The sequence below is a fragment of the Odontesthes bonariensis genome, chromosome 22 (assembly GCF_027942865.1).
Source record: "Odontesthes bonariensis isolate fOdoBon6 chromosome 22, fOdoBon6.hap1, whole genome shotgun sequence".
Classification (NCBI taxonomy): domain Eukaryota; kingdom Metazoa; phylum Chordata; class Actinopteri; order Atheriniformes; family Atherinopsidae; genus Odontesthes; species Odontesthes bonariensis.
Genome location: NC_134527.1, coordinates 9,698,902 through 9,714,139, shown reverse-complemented (window position 1 = coordinate 9,714,139; position 15,238 = coordinate 9,698,902). Strand labels below are relative to the sequence as shown.

The 15,238-nt window shown below is 43.9% G+C and overlaps 2 protein-coding genes across 2 annotated transcripts; both read right to left on the bottom strand.

The window, feature by feature from the left end:
* Positions 1-247: 247 nt before the first annotated feature.
* LOC142372937 (sorting nexin-18-like) lies at positions 248-9,236 on the bottom strand. Its single transcript, XM_075455951.1, has 4 exons — positions 7,994-9,236; positions 7,303-7,596; positions 6,272-6,654; positions 248-2,069 (listed from the first exon to the last, which is right to left on the bottom strand). The coding sequence occupies exons 1-4, from the start codon at positions 8,758-8,760 to the stop codon at positions 1,843-1,845; spliced, it is 1,671 nt and encodes a 556-aa protein (XP_075312066.1). The 5' UTR covers positions 8,761-9,236; the 3' UTR covers positions 248-1,842.
* A 2,901-nt stretch (positions 9,237-12,137) lies between these two features.
* Positions 12,138-14,119, bottom strand: inip (ints3 and nabp interacting protein). The gene is made up of 4 exons (XM_075455564.1): positions 13,781-14,119; positions 13,265-13,361; positions 12,700-12,787; positions 12,138-12,606 (listed from the first exon to the last, which is right to left on the bottom strand). The coding sequence occupies exons 1-4, from the start codon at positions 13,803-13,805 to the stop codon at positions 12,508-12,510; spliced, it is 309 nt and encodes a 102-aa protein (XP_075311679.1). The 5' UTR covers positions 13,806-14,119; the 3' UTR covers positions 12,138-12,507.
* Positions 14,120-15,238: the final 1,119 nt, after the last annotated feature.

Below are 15,238 nucleotides of genomic sequence, written 5' to 3'. Positions count from 1 at the left end.
AGCTGCTGTTGATTATCGATGCTGAAAAATAATTTACAGAAGTATTATTCCACCCAGTTCAATCCAATTTGAGTGTGTAAAGCTATCCAAGTACTAAAAACTGCTGCTAAAATGATGACTATAGATAAGGACATTATGGGCTCTTAAATGTCGTATCAAAACACTGATCAAAGGACACGACAGGCCAGGTAAAATTCTAAATGATCTATTAAGGGGAAACAGCCAACCACAGAGATACTGTACACGATTAACACAACTTATGTTTTCATTTATTTGCTGAAATGCTGCCATTAAAAGCATTGAGAAAAACTCATGTTGATAGTAGTAAATGATTTGTCTGAATAATACTGTTAAAAACAACAACCAGGATGGTGGTTTGTCCCATTGTAGTGAGTTGTAAAGTTTAATCCCAACAAAGAAATGATCAGTCAGGCACGAATTTACAAACATTTGCCAGAACTACTTTCTATGAGCGTAAAACTGACAGCAGGAAACACTGTAAACCACTGTTGTGGAATAAGCTATCGTGCTTAGCTAGTTGTCTATGGTAACTTTGCTCACGGTTTTTTGCGAGCATACCGATGGTATCCACCACGTCCTAAATTTTGCTCTCAGAGTTCAGCCTGCAGCTCCCTTTTGCTCAAATCGAAGGGAACTCATTAAATAAGTCCAGAACGGATGCCAAGTTGAAAAGGTTTTCCTAGTCCAGTGATAAAACACTGCCTGTGATCACAACAGTTCAATGAGTTTATTTTGGTAGCTGGTTACCAACTATCGCTAAAGCGGCAATGGGGACTTTTTTCGACCCCAGGTAGTATCAGAAATGACAAAGTGGTGAACAGCAGTCTGAGACACTGAGATGAATGGGCTGGCACCAAGTTTCACTTTCAATACTTCCTGTACAAATAAACTGAACTTAAAACATGCTCTGATCACATTAGATGTCCATAAAATCTCGGTTCAGTCTTTCTGTGCGAGAAAGCATCCATCACATTCAGCACACACTGTCTGCAGACTCTGAGCCTGACCTCTGACCTCTTCCGGGGAGACCCGAGAGACAGACGTCAACCTCGGGTTTAACACACCCGGAGAGGAAGAGCGGAAGTGTGTCTAAACAAGTGGAAATGCAGAACACGTGGCATCCGACTATAATATAGTGAAGGAGTATCTGAGATGTGAGACAGGTTAGACATCAGACGTACAGTAGGTCAAATTTCAAGCCAAAGTGGAAATCCAACGACCTAACAAATTGAATTAAGCAGATTCCGCCATCTTTGCCTCTGCGCAATCTAACAATACTGAGTAGGTCATTCAAGTAAAAATAAACACATTATGAGATAACAAAGTTTATTTAGTCTAAATATTTGAGTGATTTAGCAAGTTTCCTGTCCTTATTTCGATTGGGTCTAACATACTTCCCATATGGAGGACTTGGAAGCAGTGGAGGCAGTGACTTGACCCTCGAGCAATGACTCAAACAGCAGCCCCCGGTTTATTGAGAGCAGCTGTTTTAAATATCTGAAGCAGTCTTGCGGAGTTGCAACATGTGCCTGGAGTGTCAGCAAAATCCCTGTAACTGGTACATTCATCAGAGCTGTTCAGATAATCCAGTAAGTTGTCATTTGGCTTACATTTACAGAGAGAGGTACAGTTCTTCCAGGAATCGTGCCTATTTAAAAGATCCATCACCGGTCTCCGAGTTCTTTTTTTTTTTTTTTCCTTCTTTAAAAAGACAATAAAATGTTCGCCAGGATATACACATCGATTAATCCTTTCCCAGACTTCCCCGCCAATGCCCGTGATGCTTTCACGGTCCAACGTCTCCCTCGTCCGTGTCTTGTTTTATTGGTCATCGTCATATTTCTGCAGCGCGTCCTCTAGCTTGGCGGTTATCTTCTGGAAGAAGGTGATCTGCTGGCGGAGGTGGTGCTGCATCTGCGAGCGGAAGTCTCGTACACGTGTGCGGTGGAAGTGCTGGATTTCTGCCAGAGTGGCACAAGATATAATGTTGCAGCGGTCGTGGAGCTCACCCTCCTGCTTTGGACAATCCTTCACCTTAGTCAGTGCACCTGTGAAAAGATGGTCAGAATTAGACTGGGGATTCAAATTTTTTATTTCATTTACAATAAATAACCTTTATGGATCATTAATTTGGCATTTGTGAAGAGACAATGAAGAGTGCTTGCCTGGAAAACCTGACCATAGATGAGAGTTGACAGTTAAACAGACGGGTAAAGTGAGGGCCCTCTAGCTCAACTCTCTGGAACCTGCCACAGTCTCATTTCTGCAGATGCTGCACCAATCAGTTTGTCCATCTCACACTTTATTTTCCCCTAATTTAAGAACAGGAGGCTGAGAAATTTAAACCCCTTTGCTTCGGGAAGCTTCACTTTCCATCTGTCGGGAACAATCCGATATTTTCAGGTATGGAATCATGGCCTTAGACTTGAAGGGTGCTGGCTACCATCGGAACTGCCTCACACTCAGCCGCCAACCACCCCCGAGCATGCTTCATACTCCGAAGAAGCCAACAAAAGCATGTCATCAACAAACAGCAGAGACTAGACTTGGTGGTGCCTCAAAATCCTGTCCGTGAATATAATGGACAAGAAAGAGGGGGAATTGTTATGCTAGGAGCAGATGTCATTACCAGGTCTCAAACACCGAACAAAATCCCATGGGCGACACAGTTGTGAGCCTTTTCCACAAAGTACATGCAGACACTGGATGATCAGACTCCCAGGACCCCCCTAAGCACTTTGCAAAGGTAAAGATGTGGGCCGCTGCTCTACAGCCAGAATCAGCGTTTTTCCTCGTGGGCCTGCAGTCAGATAATCAGTCAAAGCTTCCTTTTCAGATCCTTCAATCAACTTTTTCCACGAGGGTGAGCAACGCAATACCCCAACAGTTGGGGAAAACCTCTGGTTAGCTTTTTAAAAAAAACAATAACCATCAACCAGGTCTGCCACTCCAAAGGCACGGCGCCCCGATCTATTATGCTCATATCCAGCTCTATATTTATATTCTGTGACTCTACTAGAATACAGTGACCACAATGTAATCAATATTCAACCATCAATATCAGACAATCCAAACTGCTTCAAGAGCACGTCTTTGTCTTTTTCTGAAGTATGAAAGCCACTGCGATCTGTAGTCGGTAGGGGGTGTTCAGCTGCTTCCAATCTTCATCTGGATTTTACTACATCCTACACACACTGAACCTTGTCTGCTCTTCCTTCTCTGCATTGCTGACATGAATTTATCATTCACTATCAACTATGGTTAGTGCTTCCTCCCAAAGACTAATTATAGAAGATGGCCCCTAAATTGAACTAGTTTAATGGAAAAAAAAAAATAGCACAGCTACAGCACAGCACAGCACAGCACAGCACAGCACAGCACAGCACAGCACAGCACAGCACAGCACAGCCCAGCACACACAGTACTTTGACTCTCAAAGAAAAAAAGGATATCAAAGTCTGGGACTGATCATTTTTCTTTATTTCCTTATTTGCCTTAAGCCGTAAAGATTGTAAGGGAGACGAGCAGACAAGTTCCACAGGCTTTTTTTAATACTACAGAAAGGAGCTGACCTTAGGCTTGAGGTTACCCAACACCCAGCCATGTCTCATGTTTACTGTGACTCAACTTTTAAGGGGAGGGGGGTCTGGATAGGCCTTGCCGATGAAAAGGAGCTAAAGGAGAACTCACAATAAAGCCCTTACATGGCAGGATGTGAGGGAAATGATGAACAAGCTGGTCCTGATCTCACAAACCCACGCTCTCCTCCCGTCTCTCTCTTCTGTTTTTTCTCACAGCACACCGTGCCTTCAGTAGAGCACCCACAAAAAAAAACGCAAAAAAAAAGAAAAGAAAGAAGTGAAGACTTTCCTGTCTTCACTGACAAGGCGATAATGGCGCTGTAATTTGAACTTTTGTACTGTTGTGCTGGTGGGAAACTTCCACCAGAGGGAAGGAGGAAGAGAAGGGGGAAGAAAGAGAGGAGGAGGGGAACCTAATCCTGAGGCCGCTTCATTCTGCATTCCTGCAGTCCCAGGGCAACATGGGATAAGAGGCCCAGGAATCTCCGCTCATTCAAATCAGATGTAACCTTTGCCCCTCACACGCAGAACCGAGGCTGCCGATACTGTAAATTGACATTCGTGTAAAGAAAAGCAGTCCACGTTTAGTCGTCATCTGCTTTTTGTGCAACGCAACGCTACATTTCCTTCTAGTGTAGCCATTACGGCAGAGATGGCTGAGCTTTGAAGGAGACAGACACATATTTGTGGATCGCAGACCTGCAGAGAGGAATGAAAGGTTGACGTCTTTGAAAATGTGAAACTTCTGGGATCATATTTTCCTCGGTATTCTTTTAGTAGTGAGAGCAACAAAGTGGTTTAGCTTTCCAAATTCTTAAAACGAATCAGCTGTTATGCAAAGTGGAATGAAACCGGGCATTTTTGGTTAATAGTATTTGCTGCACAAGCAGAACAGACCAGGGTAAGCCGTGAGGGAATGAGGTCAGGGGTTTTGCTTAGCTGGGACTTTCAAAAACTCTAAGATCCCCACAGCAGGATAAGATTAACCCTTTCTACCAACTGGAAAGGTTAGTGGGAAATGATGATGGGATCCAAGACCACGTGATCGGAAAAATGTGAGCAATCTCGTGCTGATGGGCCTTTTTGCACAATTCCCACAATTGTTCACCAGTTGGTTCATAACTCAAGTCACATACTATCAATGAAGAGCTGTCTGAGATTATCATTAGATGCATGTGTATCCAAGGCACACTTTGTTCAAGGCTCTTTTGGTTCGGTGATATAGAAAGTTAAACCATGGCTAAGGAACAAAGGATTTGCTTTCTGAGCCCAGTCATTTTTATGTTTAGTAGCCTGGTCAGAGGCATGATACAAAGGTATTTATTTTTTTTTAATGTTGGTGTTGTTTCACAAATAACGTAGGTCCATTCGCAGAGCTCTGAAAACCCAAATCACATGGCTGCTCATATGCATTGGGCTTGTGTTGACTGTGACATTTTTTACAAAATACCAGAGAAAAAAGGCTTTATACCTCTGGTTTTAACATTAAAAACTGAAGGATTCTGTTATATTTACCTTCAGTCCACCTTCCTATCATGGATTACTCTACAGTGAAACTGTTTGCTTTCGCATATTGAGCTGCCATGACGCTTTGCAGACATGAGAAACACGCTGGGAACGCAGAATGAGAGCGGCGCTTTTCCTTCTGAAATCCTCTGAAATGCAGAAATGTTTATTCTGAGTCTGATTTCTGTGTTAACAAGTGATTCCTTGTTTTATTTGCTTTGGCGACCACTTGTAATTTATTTTTAGCATCAATAGTTTTCAGTTAACACCTGGCTGAGTCACTATGATTTGCTGGATTTTTTGCATGCTTGTCCCATTACATCCAAAGTCCGACGGGCTTCCCAGGATATCCTGCTCCACAGAGGTGCACTGAATATTCAACTCACGCGTTTATCCACTTAAGAATCTGAAAGCAGTGTGTCGCCGATCGAAAAGGAGGTGACATCCTGTCAGTCACGGGGACTTTTGCAACTCAGAGTGTTTCCATAGCTGTGATTGTAGGATGAGAACAGAGCTTGGCGGACTATAGAAATGGTGCCTCTAGCTTTGGCAAATGCCTGGACTTTGCGTGCCAGCAGCAGCTCCCTCCTCCCAACCTGCAGGGAACTAACAAGCTAACTCCCCTGTAAATGCTTTGCAAATGTCTGCAAGAGTGTGTGTGTGTTTGTGTGTGTTCTTCTGCGTGTTTTCAAATGAACAAGTACAAGCCCTCACAATATACTGGAGTGTTACAATGGACCATGGGTTTCAGTTTTCAACCCACTGTGACACTGCATTTGGGTAAATGAAAAACAGATGTTGCTCTCGCTGTGGAAACAGTCAGAGTACGGGGCTTTTGGCACTTTTCCTCCTTTATGTTGACATGAGTAATGCAAAGGGAGGCCGTGGGTTGGGTGGCTGTTAAACACATCATTAATTATTTTCTTTAACGCAAGGGAAAATAAAAAAAACAACAAAAAAAAACCCCTCACGGTTAACAAGAGATTGCAGTCTGCAGCATGGAAACTGAGACGCAGAGGCCTTCTGACAGTGAGTGCCAAACCCAAACACTTGATTCCAAATCTTTCAGTCGTACTTGGAGCTATCCCTTTCACCTTCCTGTAAGAGTAGAAAAGAAAACTGGATCGCACACCAGCAGACACATATATACGCAACATCCCCACCTTTCTGCACATGGATGATGTCAGGAAAATTGGCCAGGTGTCCTCTGTAGAGGTCCAGCAGGTCAGAAATGGGGTCCAGGTCCTGGCGTGGCTGCTCTGCAAAATACTCTCCTATGGCCTCATACGCCTCGCCGGTGTAGGCGATGGCTCTGTTCAGGCCGACCGAGTAGGCCTGCTGGTCCAGCTCAAACGCCTGTGATAGGAATTTGAAGGACTGTCCAACTTTCTGGTACTCCTTCTTGAAGCCTGTAATCTGTTTGCGAGCGAACTCGTTGATGGCCGTGTTAACGACAACAATGTTCTCATCCATTTTCTTGGTGAAGGTCTTGAAGCCTTCGATCTTGCTCTCGACCTCCTGTAGGTCCAGAGGGACAGCGGGTGTGCTGATGGAGAAAAGGAGGGAAGAGAGGATCATTTTAGAATTTTCTGGGTAACCACGGTGATATGATCTGCAGCGGTGATGTCATGGCTTCTGTTTAAGATGCCACCTGACATCTAACCAAACATATTAGACCACGCTGAAGCTTGAAAACTGACACAAAAGGGGAAATTTTGAAGCTGAACATTACAAACTCGGACTCAGAACGGGTTGTTAAAACATGACATCATCTTCATTACATAAACATGCTTAAGCAGAACTCTCGGTTTTCTTCTTATCTCCCTCCCTCAATTTCAGACGATGAAATCCCTCAGATCGAACAAATCAAAGTTAGGAAAACTGACAACACATCCACTAAAAGGCTAAACATCCACAAAGTTCTACTGTTTTATATAACACTGTATTGTAGGTACATGTTATAATCATGTATGTGGCTGGTTTCTAAAAGCTGTTAAAGAGTTTCAAGTTATTGATAAGGGTGAACCTTTGCCCCTTAAACTGGCAAATGACAAACAATGGCAGGGATAAAAAGATGTGCTCATAGCATCAAGTCTAAGGCTTTCCTGTGTCTGCTCTGTACCCTTTATAAAGTCGTAATAATCCAGAGTTTAATCTCAGGCCTTCTATAGTGTAAAAAAACCCAGGCAATTACCTGATTGTGAGGAAGAAATTGGCCCCGACCAGCTCGTCCCTCTCCGCCTTCCTCTTGCCCATTTTCCAGGCCTTCTCATCCGCCCCGCATGTCAAGAAATGCTGGAAGACGTCACAGTGGGCCAGCACGGGGTGGCTCGTCATGTGGTTCATCCACCAGATCAGACCTTTCCTCCTTTTGGAGATGAAGTCCTCCTCGAAGCGGCCCGTGGCCTGCTTCTCCGGCAGGTGGGGCACCGAGATGACGGGGAAGCGCTCCACAAGCCGAGCGTAGAGCCAGTCGAAATGTTTGTACCTGTGGGTGGGGAGGATGGAAGGTTTCACTGGGACCAGTTGGGCATGTGAGAGTTGGAAAATGAGTGACATTAGGGTGCAGAGGGGGGGGGGGGGGGGGGGGGGGGGCAGGAGAGTATAGTTAGAAGGAATGAAAAAGTTATGAGGAGATTAAGCGCAAGAACTTTTCCCAGAAGGCCGAGTACAGGCATAGAAACAATGGCACAGAGGAAACCTCTGACAGGAAAGAGGAGAATAGACCAGGTGGCAAAGGTCCACGGCTCTGTTTTTGACATTTTGTGGGAACTACTGTGGGCTCAGGAAAGGCCACAGAAACATTTACTTCAGGAGAAACTTTTTTCTGTGGAACTGGTGAGGGAATAAAGGGAGAAGCAGCAGAAAGAGGAGTTAACTTGTACCTGCGGTTGACCTGTACATTGGTGTGCGTCGGGGTCAGGCCGTAGGACATGTAGCTCTTCATGCCTTTGAACTTGGTCTGCTTCGTGGGGTCGTCGATGGTGCATGTGAATGGATATGGATCCTCCTGCCATTCTGGCCCATGCTTTCCCATAACCACGCAGATCCTGTCCCCATCCTTCACAAAAGCCGAGGCCTCCCCGAGCAGGAAGGCCTCCCCTCCAGACTTGACGAAGGTGGAGAACCTGTTGAGGTTCCTCCCCACTGTTGCTGAGCTCTTGGCCTGCTGCTGCTGCTGCTGCTGCTGGGCGCTCCCGCGCCCCGGCAGGGAGGTGGCAACCGGGTACAAAGGAGGGCTGGTGCCGAAACTCTTAGCCGCATCTGGCGCAGGGGAGCTGTCATCCCAGTCATCGTCCCAGTCGTCATCACTGCCCTGGCTGGTGTGGAAGCTGCCTCCTCCACCGCTGCCGGCCCCGAAGCCTCTCTGAGACTGGGAGTCAGAGGAGGTGTAGGAGGTGTGGGCAGGAGACTGGGCGTTGGTTTTGGGTGAGGAGAAGCCGTTGTTGCTGGTGCTGGAGGTGATGTGGTCTCTGATGATCTCAACATAGGAGGCGGGGAAGAGGCCAGCCTCCCCCCTGCTGTTCTCCCCCTCCAGCCAGCCCTCCAGCTCCTCCTCACTGAACAGAGTCACCGTCTCATTCTCTGTTATGGAAATCTCTCCTCGGTTTTCAGAGTGGAAATCGTACAGCACTTTGGCCTTCAACGCCATTATTCCAATACTGCTCTTGTGGTTGGTGAGTTTTAGGCTGTGCGTCCTGTTTTTTTAAATTTTTTTTTACTATGTTTTCCACCACAATGTCCCCTCAAGAACTTTCTTCACTGTCAGGATTAAAGTTTAAAGACCCTCCCTCGTTCTCAAACCGACTTTAGAAAGCAGCAGGAGCGTCAGTTTGAGCGTCTTTTCCAGCGGTGTCCAAATGAAACAAGCACAAAACAAGACGAGAAACACAAAGCCTAGAATCCGACACCCACCTCCTCTCCGCTCCTTTCGGCGGGTTCAGATATCATTAGTTTCCATGCAGAAGTCCGGGACGGATAAATGCAGACAAAGCCCGCATTTACAAGCCGAGGGTAGATACGGACTGAAGTTCAAAGCTGACAAACGCGCTCCAGTTGTGCAGTTCGTTACATTCCTCCAGATAAAAGCCGGGGGAAAGTCCTTCTTCCCTACTCCTCCTCCTCTTCTGTCGGAGATGCTTGTTAGTTAAAGGCTTCAGTCTCAACACGTAGTTAGCTGACTAACGGAGGGTGGAGCCAGGAGAGCAAGTTCAGTCAAGTCGCTCAGTTCATACATGGAAAAAGCGTCTTTAAGGGGGAAAAGCCACATCAACTCACAAGAGTTTTATGCGGGATTAACTGCGTCGCTCTGCTCGTGTTATGGCGTCACACGCATCTCGAATGACTCAGATGGAGCTTTTAAAAGTTACTTTGTCTGAGAGAGGCTTCAGAGTTTTATTTAACGGCGACTGTTGCTCCTGTTTTGGGTTTTAAAGGCAATCTTCGGGCCTTTAAGACCGTCGCAGTGGTTCGTTGGTTCCTCTGAGCTCATCAAGGCGATTATTTTGGGAGTTTTCCTATTTCAGTTCACACCTTGCATGGGTTAGATGTGAAAATTACTTTGTGCCTGAGTTTCAGATTTTTTCCCCCCTGAGAAACAAAAATAATGTAGTAAATACACATTATAACGGGCACAAGTGATTATTTGAAGCTGTTCTGAGGACTTTTTTTTAAACACACTACATAAAGGTCTTATTGTGGCTCTATTCAGCATAACATAGTTGCCAGTAAATGCCTTTATATTATTTAATTTAACAACAAAAAAAAATAATATATTATCTTACATTAACACCGTTGAGCATTTCCCATCTTGTCCACCAGAGGCCGCTGTTAGGTCACTCTGTGAGGTCAGACGTTTACTCCTCCCGTCCGGATGCAGGCAGCAAAGCGACGCCCGCTTTGTGTTCTGGGGACGTTGAACTTTCCTTCCTGCTCCTTGTCATTGTTAGCACACGCCTGAATGCTCAAGAGCAGAAGAGTGTCCAAACATGTGCCTTTACAGAGGTGCTCACATCTGCTGATGATCATATTATCAGCAGCATATGGCTGCTACTTACCTTCCCAATTCCTATGGCAACAGAAAAGGTGTACTTACATTTTTGCATACCTTTTTTTGGCTTAATTATTGTTTAAAACAATAATGGCATGGTCTAATATGTGTATCATTTATTTGATATTGTATCTACTTCGTTTCGGTGAGGCCCAGATGATTCTCATTTAATTTAATTTGATTTTATTCCTCTTCAATCACGTTCTTATTTGTAAAACCTTAGAAATTGAGGGAAGATGTAGTTTTTTTTTACGTGACTGTGCATTTAAACCACATCAGTAACTGTCAAATCAAGTATTTGTACATAAATAATGAAAAGAAAACTAGATTCAAACCAGCTGCTTTATCCAGTCTTCTTTTTAATACACACACAATCACTAGGGTTGCACCACCCATGGTGACCGGCGGTAAAATCGTTAATATGACCCTCTTGTTATTCAGCATTCATTTATCTGTTTTTACATGCATTTTTCCTATTTATACGAGATAAAGCTTGCCTTCATTTTTCAGATTTAAACTGGCAAACAGCTGGATGCAACCATTTCCATTGATTTTTCTTTAAACATCCTTGAGGTGTATCTGGAGGGCGATTAGAAGTCACACACTGAATAGGTGTAAACTCGGAAAAACTGTAAAACTGCTTTAGAAGAGAGAGGGCGGACCGCTTGGAGAACGACGGTGAAATCACAGCGGGCATGAAATTGAGAGTGACCTGCGCAAACAACCTCGTGGAAATCTATGCCACACAATGGTGTGCACCAGTAAATGCTTTTAGGCATCAAAGGGGCAAGGTTTGGTGTGATGAGTTAAGTTTTGGTTGCTAAAACAAATGTTGTGCGCATACTCACCTCAATTCAGCTTCTCTGCTGTAGTTTCCGATCTTGTTCATGCCAACCTCAACAGGTTGTGTGAACTCTGCTGGGTTCACGGTCACAGTACCATCTGCAGCACGTCACCCAAGGTTCCTGCAGACTAACTGAGGGGTGCAGAGAGGGCTACGGGCATCTGGAAGTATGCACAAGCTCCATGTTCCGATGGGGAATAAAACTTAATATTGTCATATGAAAAGTTTATTTTTCTGTGTTTATATTAAAGGTTGGGTAGGGGATCTTTTTCTGGGACATTTTTTTACATTTTGCTTGAAATACTCTTCACACCCCCATTGCAACCAATTAATTAAAAGTTTTGACACAAATATGAAAAGTTTTAGTGGCCTCTAGAACGTACAATCTAGGAAAAACAGTATCCAATCATTGTGAACGGATGCCGTCTATCAAACTGCAATCTGCTCCTCCCTCCCCTGTGCGCGTACCCTGCTCCGTGAACGAATTACGCGTCCAGAAGTTTGGCAGGAAGCTAAACTAGAGCTAGCTTGGCTAGCACCTAGCATTATTAAACATATAGTTATCATATACTAAATACTAAATACGGCAATGATCGATGCTTGCTGTCAGAACAGCGCTCGTGCACCTTCGTGCTCGTGCGCGTTCATGTACTTTAGAGGCGTGCCTTCGGGGGGAAAGTGAAGAAAAGGGTTGGGACTTTTTACCTGTGTATTTTCAAAATGCAGCTTCGCTGGACTCAAAATCCAGGATCTCCTACCCTACCTTTAAATAAATGTCTGGCCTTCTCTTGTATACTTTAGTATTTGCGTATTTACGAGAGCTGGAGAATCCAACAAGTGTTACTTCTTGCATGTGTTGCCATAACCGGCCTGAGATCTGCTGCAACATGAACTCACCAAGAAAGCCGACCTCATCTTAGTTTCATATTCTGCGCCTCTCTCTTCTTGTGTGGTTGTGCAACATCTACGAAACTGAAACTCAAGCCCGTCACCAGAGCTGAGGTATGATGCTGCAGTTTGAGTTGCTAAGAATATGTTATGGTACATTTTCACAGCAGGAGTACGAGGCAAATCGTTGTGGTCATGTAATGGCAGTTTTGAGAAACACCCGAAGAAGAAAAGACAACAACAACTATGACAGAGATGGAATGAATCATCTTTATTATCCAGAGACACAGATGTAAGAACCTGACAGAATGAGTCCACCTAACGGTGTCATCATGACAGGAAGCTCCCGCTGCATTTCTGTGGCGTTTGTTTGCAGCCTCTGGACCAACACACAATGTTTGATAGCTATACGGATCATTCCTCGGACTCTTTGGAAGGCTCTCTTAAACCCCGCTTGTTGGTTTTCACAATACAAGAAGAAGGATTCGCGCCCCCAAACAGCGGTCTGTTAATCACAGATTTAGGGGAGAGAACCGGCAGAAATGTGGCAGTCGTGTGCATCAAAGTTGTCGCAAAGCTTTGTCTCACAGCGGAGGAAGAGAGGGAGGCGTCAAAGATCACGATTCGGGCTCCAGGCGTGGAAGGACGGGGAGGATGAGGTTCCCGAACGAGGAGTCCTGAGTGATGAAGAAGCCCGACGAATGTGTGTGCGCATGCTGAAAGAAGCGACATGGGAAACACTGTTGGTGTTTGAGGAGTCTCAGAGCAAATAATGATCAAACTGCACTTTTGGTGGTTTTGTGTCTCACCTGCAAAGCAGCTTTCTGCTGAGCAGCAATGTGCTGCTGCTCTGCGTTGTCCCTAAACTCCTTCATACTCGGCCGAGACAGCGAGATGCTAAAAAGGATGAAAGAGCGAGGTCATTGCTTTAGATCAGCAGCTCCCGTCTCTCTGACTGGTCAGTATGGGGTGCTTTTCCACCATAAGCTGTTTCGCAGTCTAAAGAGCTGAACCACCTTCGTCTCGGTGGACTCAGAAACTAATGTGGCATCTGAGTCTATAATCTGAGGATTTAAAACGTAGACCAGGACATTGACATATGCGAGTTCATCCCCAAAAAGAAGATTAATACATAATACTTGATAGCCCCAAATCATATTTTCCCCCCTCATTCATAAACTGACATTTGAAGCCAACCTGGAAATTTAAATCAGACACAACTAATCCTAAAATCCAATCAAAGACAGTCTAAACAACCACAAAGACACATTGGGTGTCTGTAAAAAAGACACAAATGACCAAAGAGAGAAAAAACCAAAAGGGAATTGCACAACAATATTGACAGACATGGGTCTATGGTAAACCCCTCTCTACCTTGCTCCAGGAGTATTCATGGACTGAGTTTGCAGCAGCCGCCTCCTCTCCCTCTCCAGCTCAGCCAGGATCGCGACCCGTGCCTTGTTCGGAAAGGCTGCATGACAAAAAAAAAACAATGAAATGACAAAGACGGACATTTTGCATCTGTCGAATACTCGACCAAGCTGAACGAAAGCAGATGACAGTGTTGCCCCCAAAATGATGAATGATCAGAAGATAATGTTCAAATATTTTTTTAACACCACATAATGTGCAGCTTAAGAGTACAATGCATATTCAATAAATATTCATATGAAATAAATTAAGAAATATTTTTGCCAATTGCGACATTAAAGGTTTTGAAATAACTCATAATTCCACTAAGTTGAAAAACGGTTCACATTTCCTGATTTGGGGCCCAGGAAAATTTGGGGGACCCAGAGTTTCTAGCTCCGGCCCTGTCATCAAGCGTGGCACACAGACTGAAAAAGACAGCACTTACATGGCGACATATTGTTATATCTGAACAGTTACCTTGTCCTGGAGGATTAGTAGCCATGTGAGGGAAAGCAAGATGAGACAATTCGGCACAACAAGCAGCAGAACGGATTACATTAATGGTTTGAAACTGCTGTCAGTGTTTTTCTTCACTCCTGCTGCTAATGTTGCAACGCGGAAGAGTGCTTGCGACAAAAGTACTCTTCGGCGTTAAATTTTGGTTAAAGTTTGACAGAGTGAATTACACAGGGTTCGCTCGAGGATACGTCTACGACAGCAGTGGGGTGTTACAAATGAGCGCTGAGCGACCGGTTTAATGTGTGGAGTTTGTCGCTTTTTGCTTTATGACACCGTGTCGGACCGGTTTCTCTTTTAGATAGGAGGAAAAATGGAGAGGTCTCACTCTGAATCTCCGAAACACACACACACACACACACACACACAAAAAAAAAAAAAAAAAAAAAAAACATTAGTGGCGCAGCAGGGTACCTGCCAAAAAAAAAAAAAAGATTAGTAACTCTTCAAATGACCTCTTTACCGAATCAAAACATCAAAGGATTTAGTTTTTATCTCTAGATGAGTCTCTGTGTAGGTATAGTTGAGAATGTGCATTATGTCCTCAATGGTATATGAGTTATTTATTCAAAAATACAGAACACTATTAGCACCTACAGTTCACTCCTAACAGTTCACTTAGAATATTCAACATTTGTGCTCAACATTTGATCTGGACCCAGTGAACAGCAGCTTGACGACGTAACAGACTGTAATAACAAAGTTGATCTAAACAGTATATTCTGAAGGCTTCAACCATATCGCACAAGATTTTTTTTTTTTTTTTTACATATCTAGCTTTTTAGCTCAGGACACAACCCCTGGCAAAACTGATAGAATTGTCACAGTTCATAGCTGAATAAATGACAAACAATAGTCTTCATAAGTCAATCAGCCAGGTGCAACAGCTTGTTAAGCTCTGAAAGCGCTCTCTCTTAGCTTGCTGATCCTTTCACATTTTAGAATTGTGCTGGTATCTGTTTTACAAATGCAGATTACAAGGGGATATGATTATTTTCCCCTCTAACTTGTGTGAAAATTCAAAATCTTTTATTTTCAATGCCAGACTGTCCAGCTTTTAAATAAAACAGTTCGCGTAACATCTGTGTTTTATTCAATTTACAAAATAGAATCGGTAAATGAAAGCGTGACGATCCCATGCTTTTTCTCTATGACTGAAACAAATGTCCAACATTTTGAGCACGACATGGTTGAAAACTCGAAACTGATCAACGTGCATACAATTTTTCTATCATAATATTCAATTACCTTTTACTTTAAATCACATTCAGATTAACTACTTTTTGGATTCAAACTGAATGTATATTTTTTGCAGTGCCATTAAATCACTTTAATTTGGGAAAGTTCAACAGAGTGACCATTTTCCTCATTCCAAGCATCTTATTCATAGATGATCTTTGGATTTTTATTCGTCGCGTG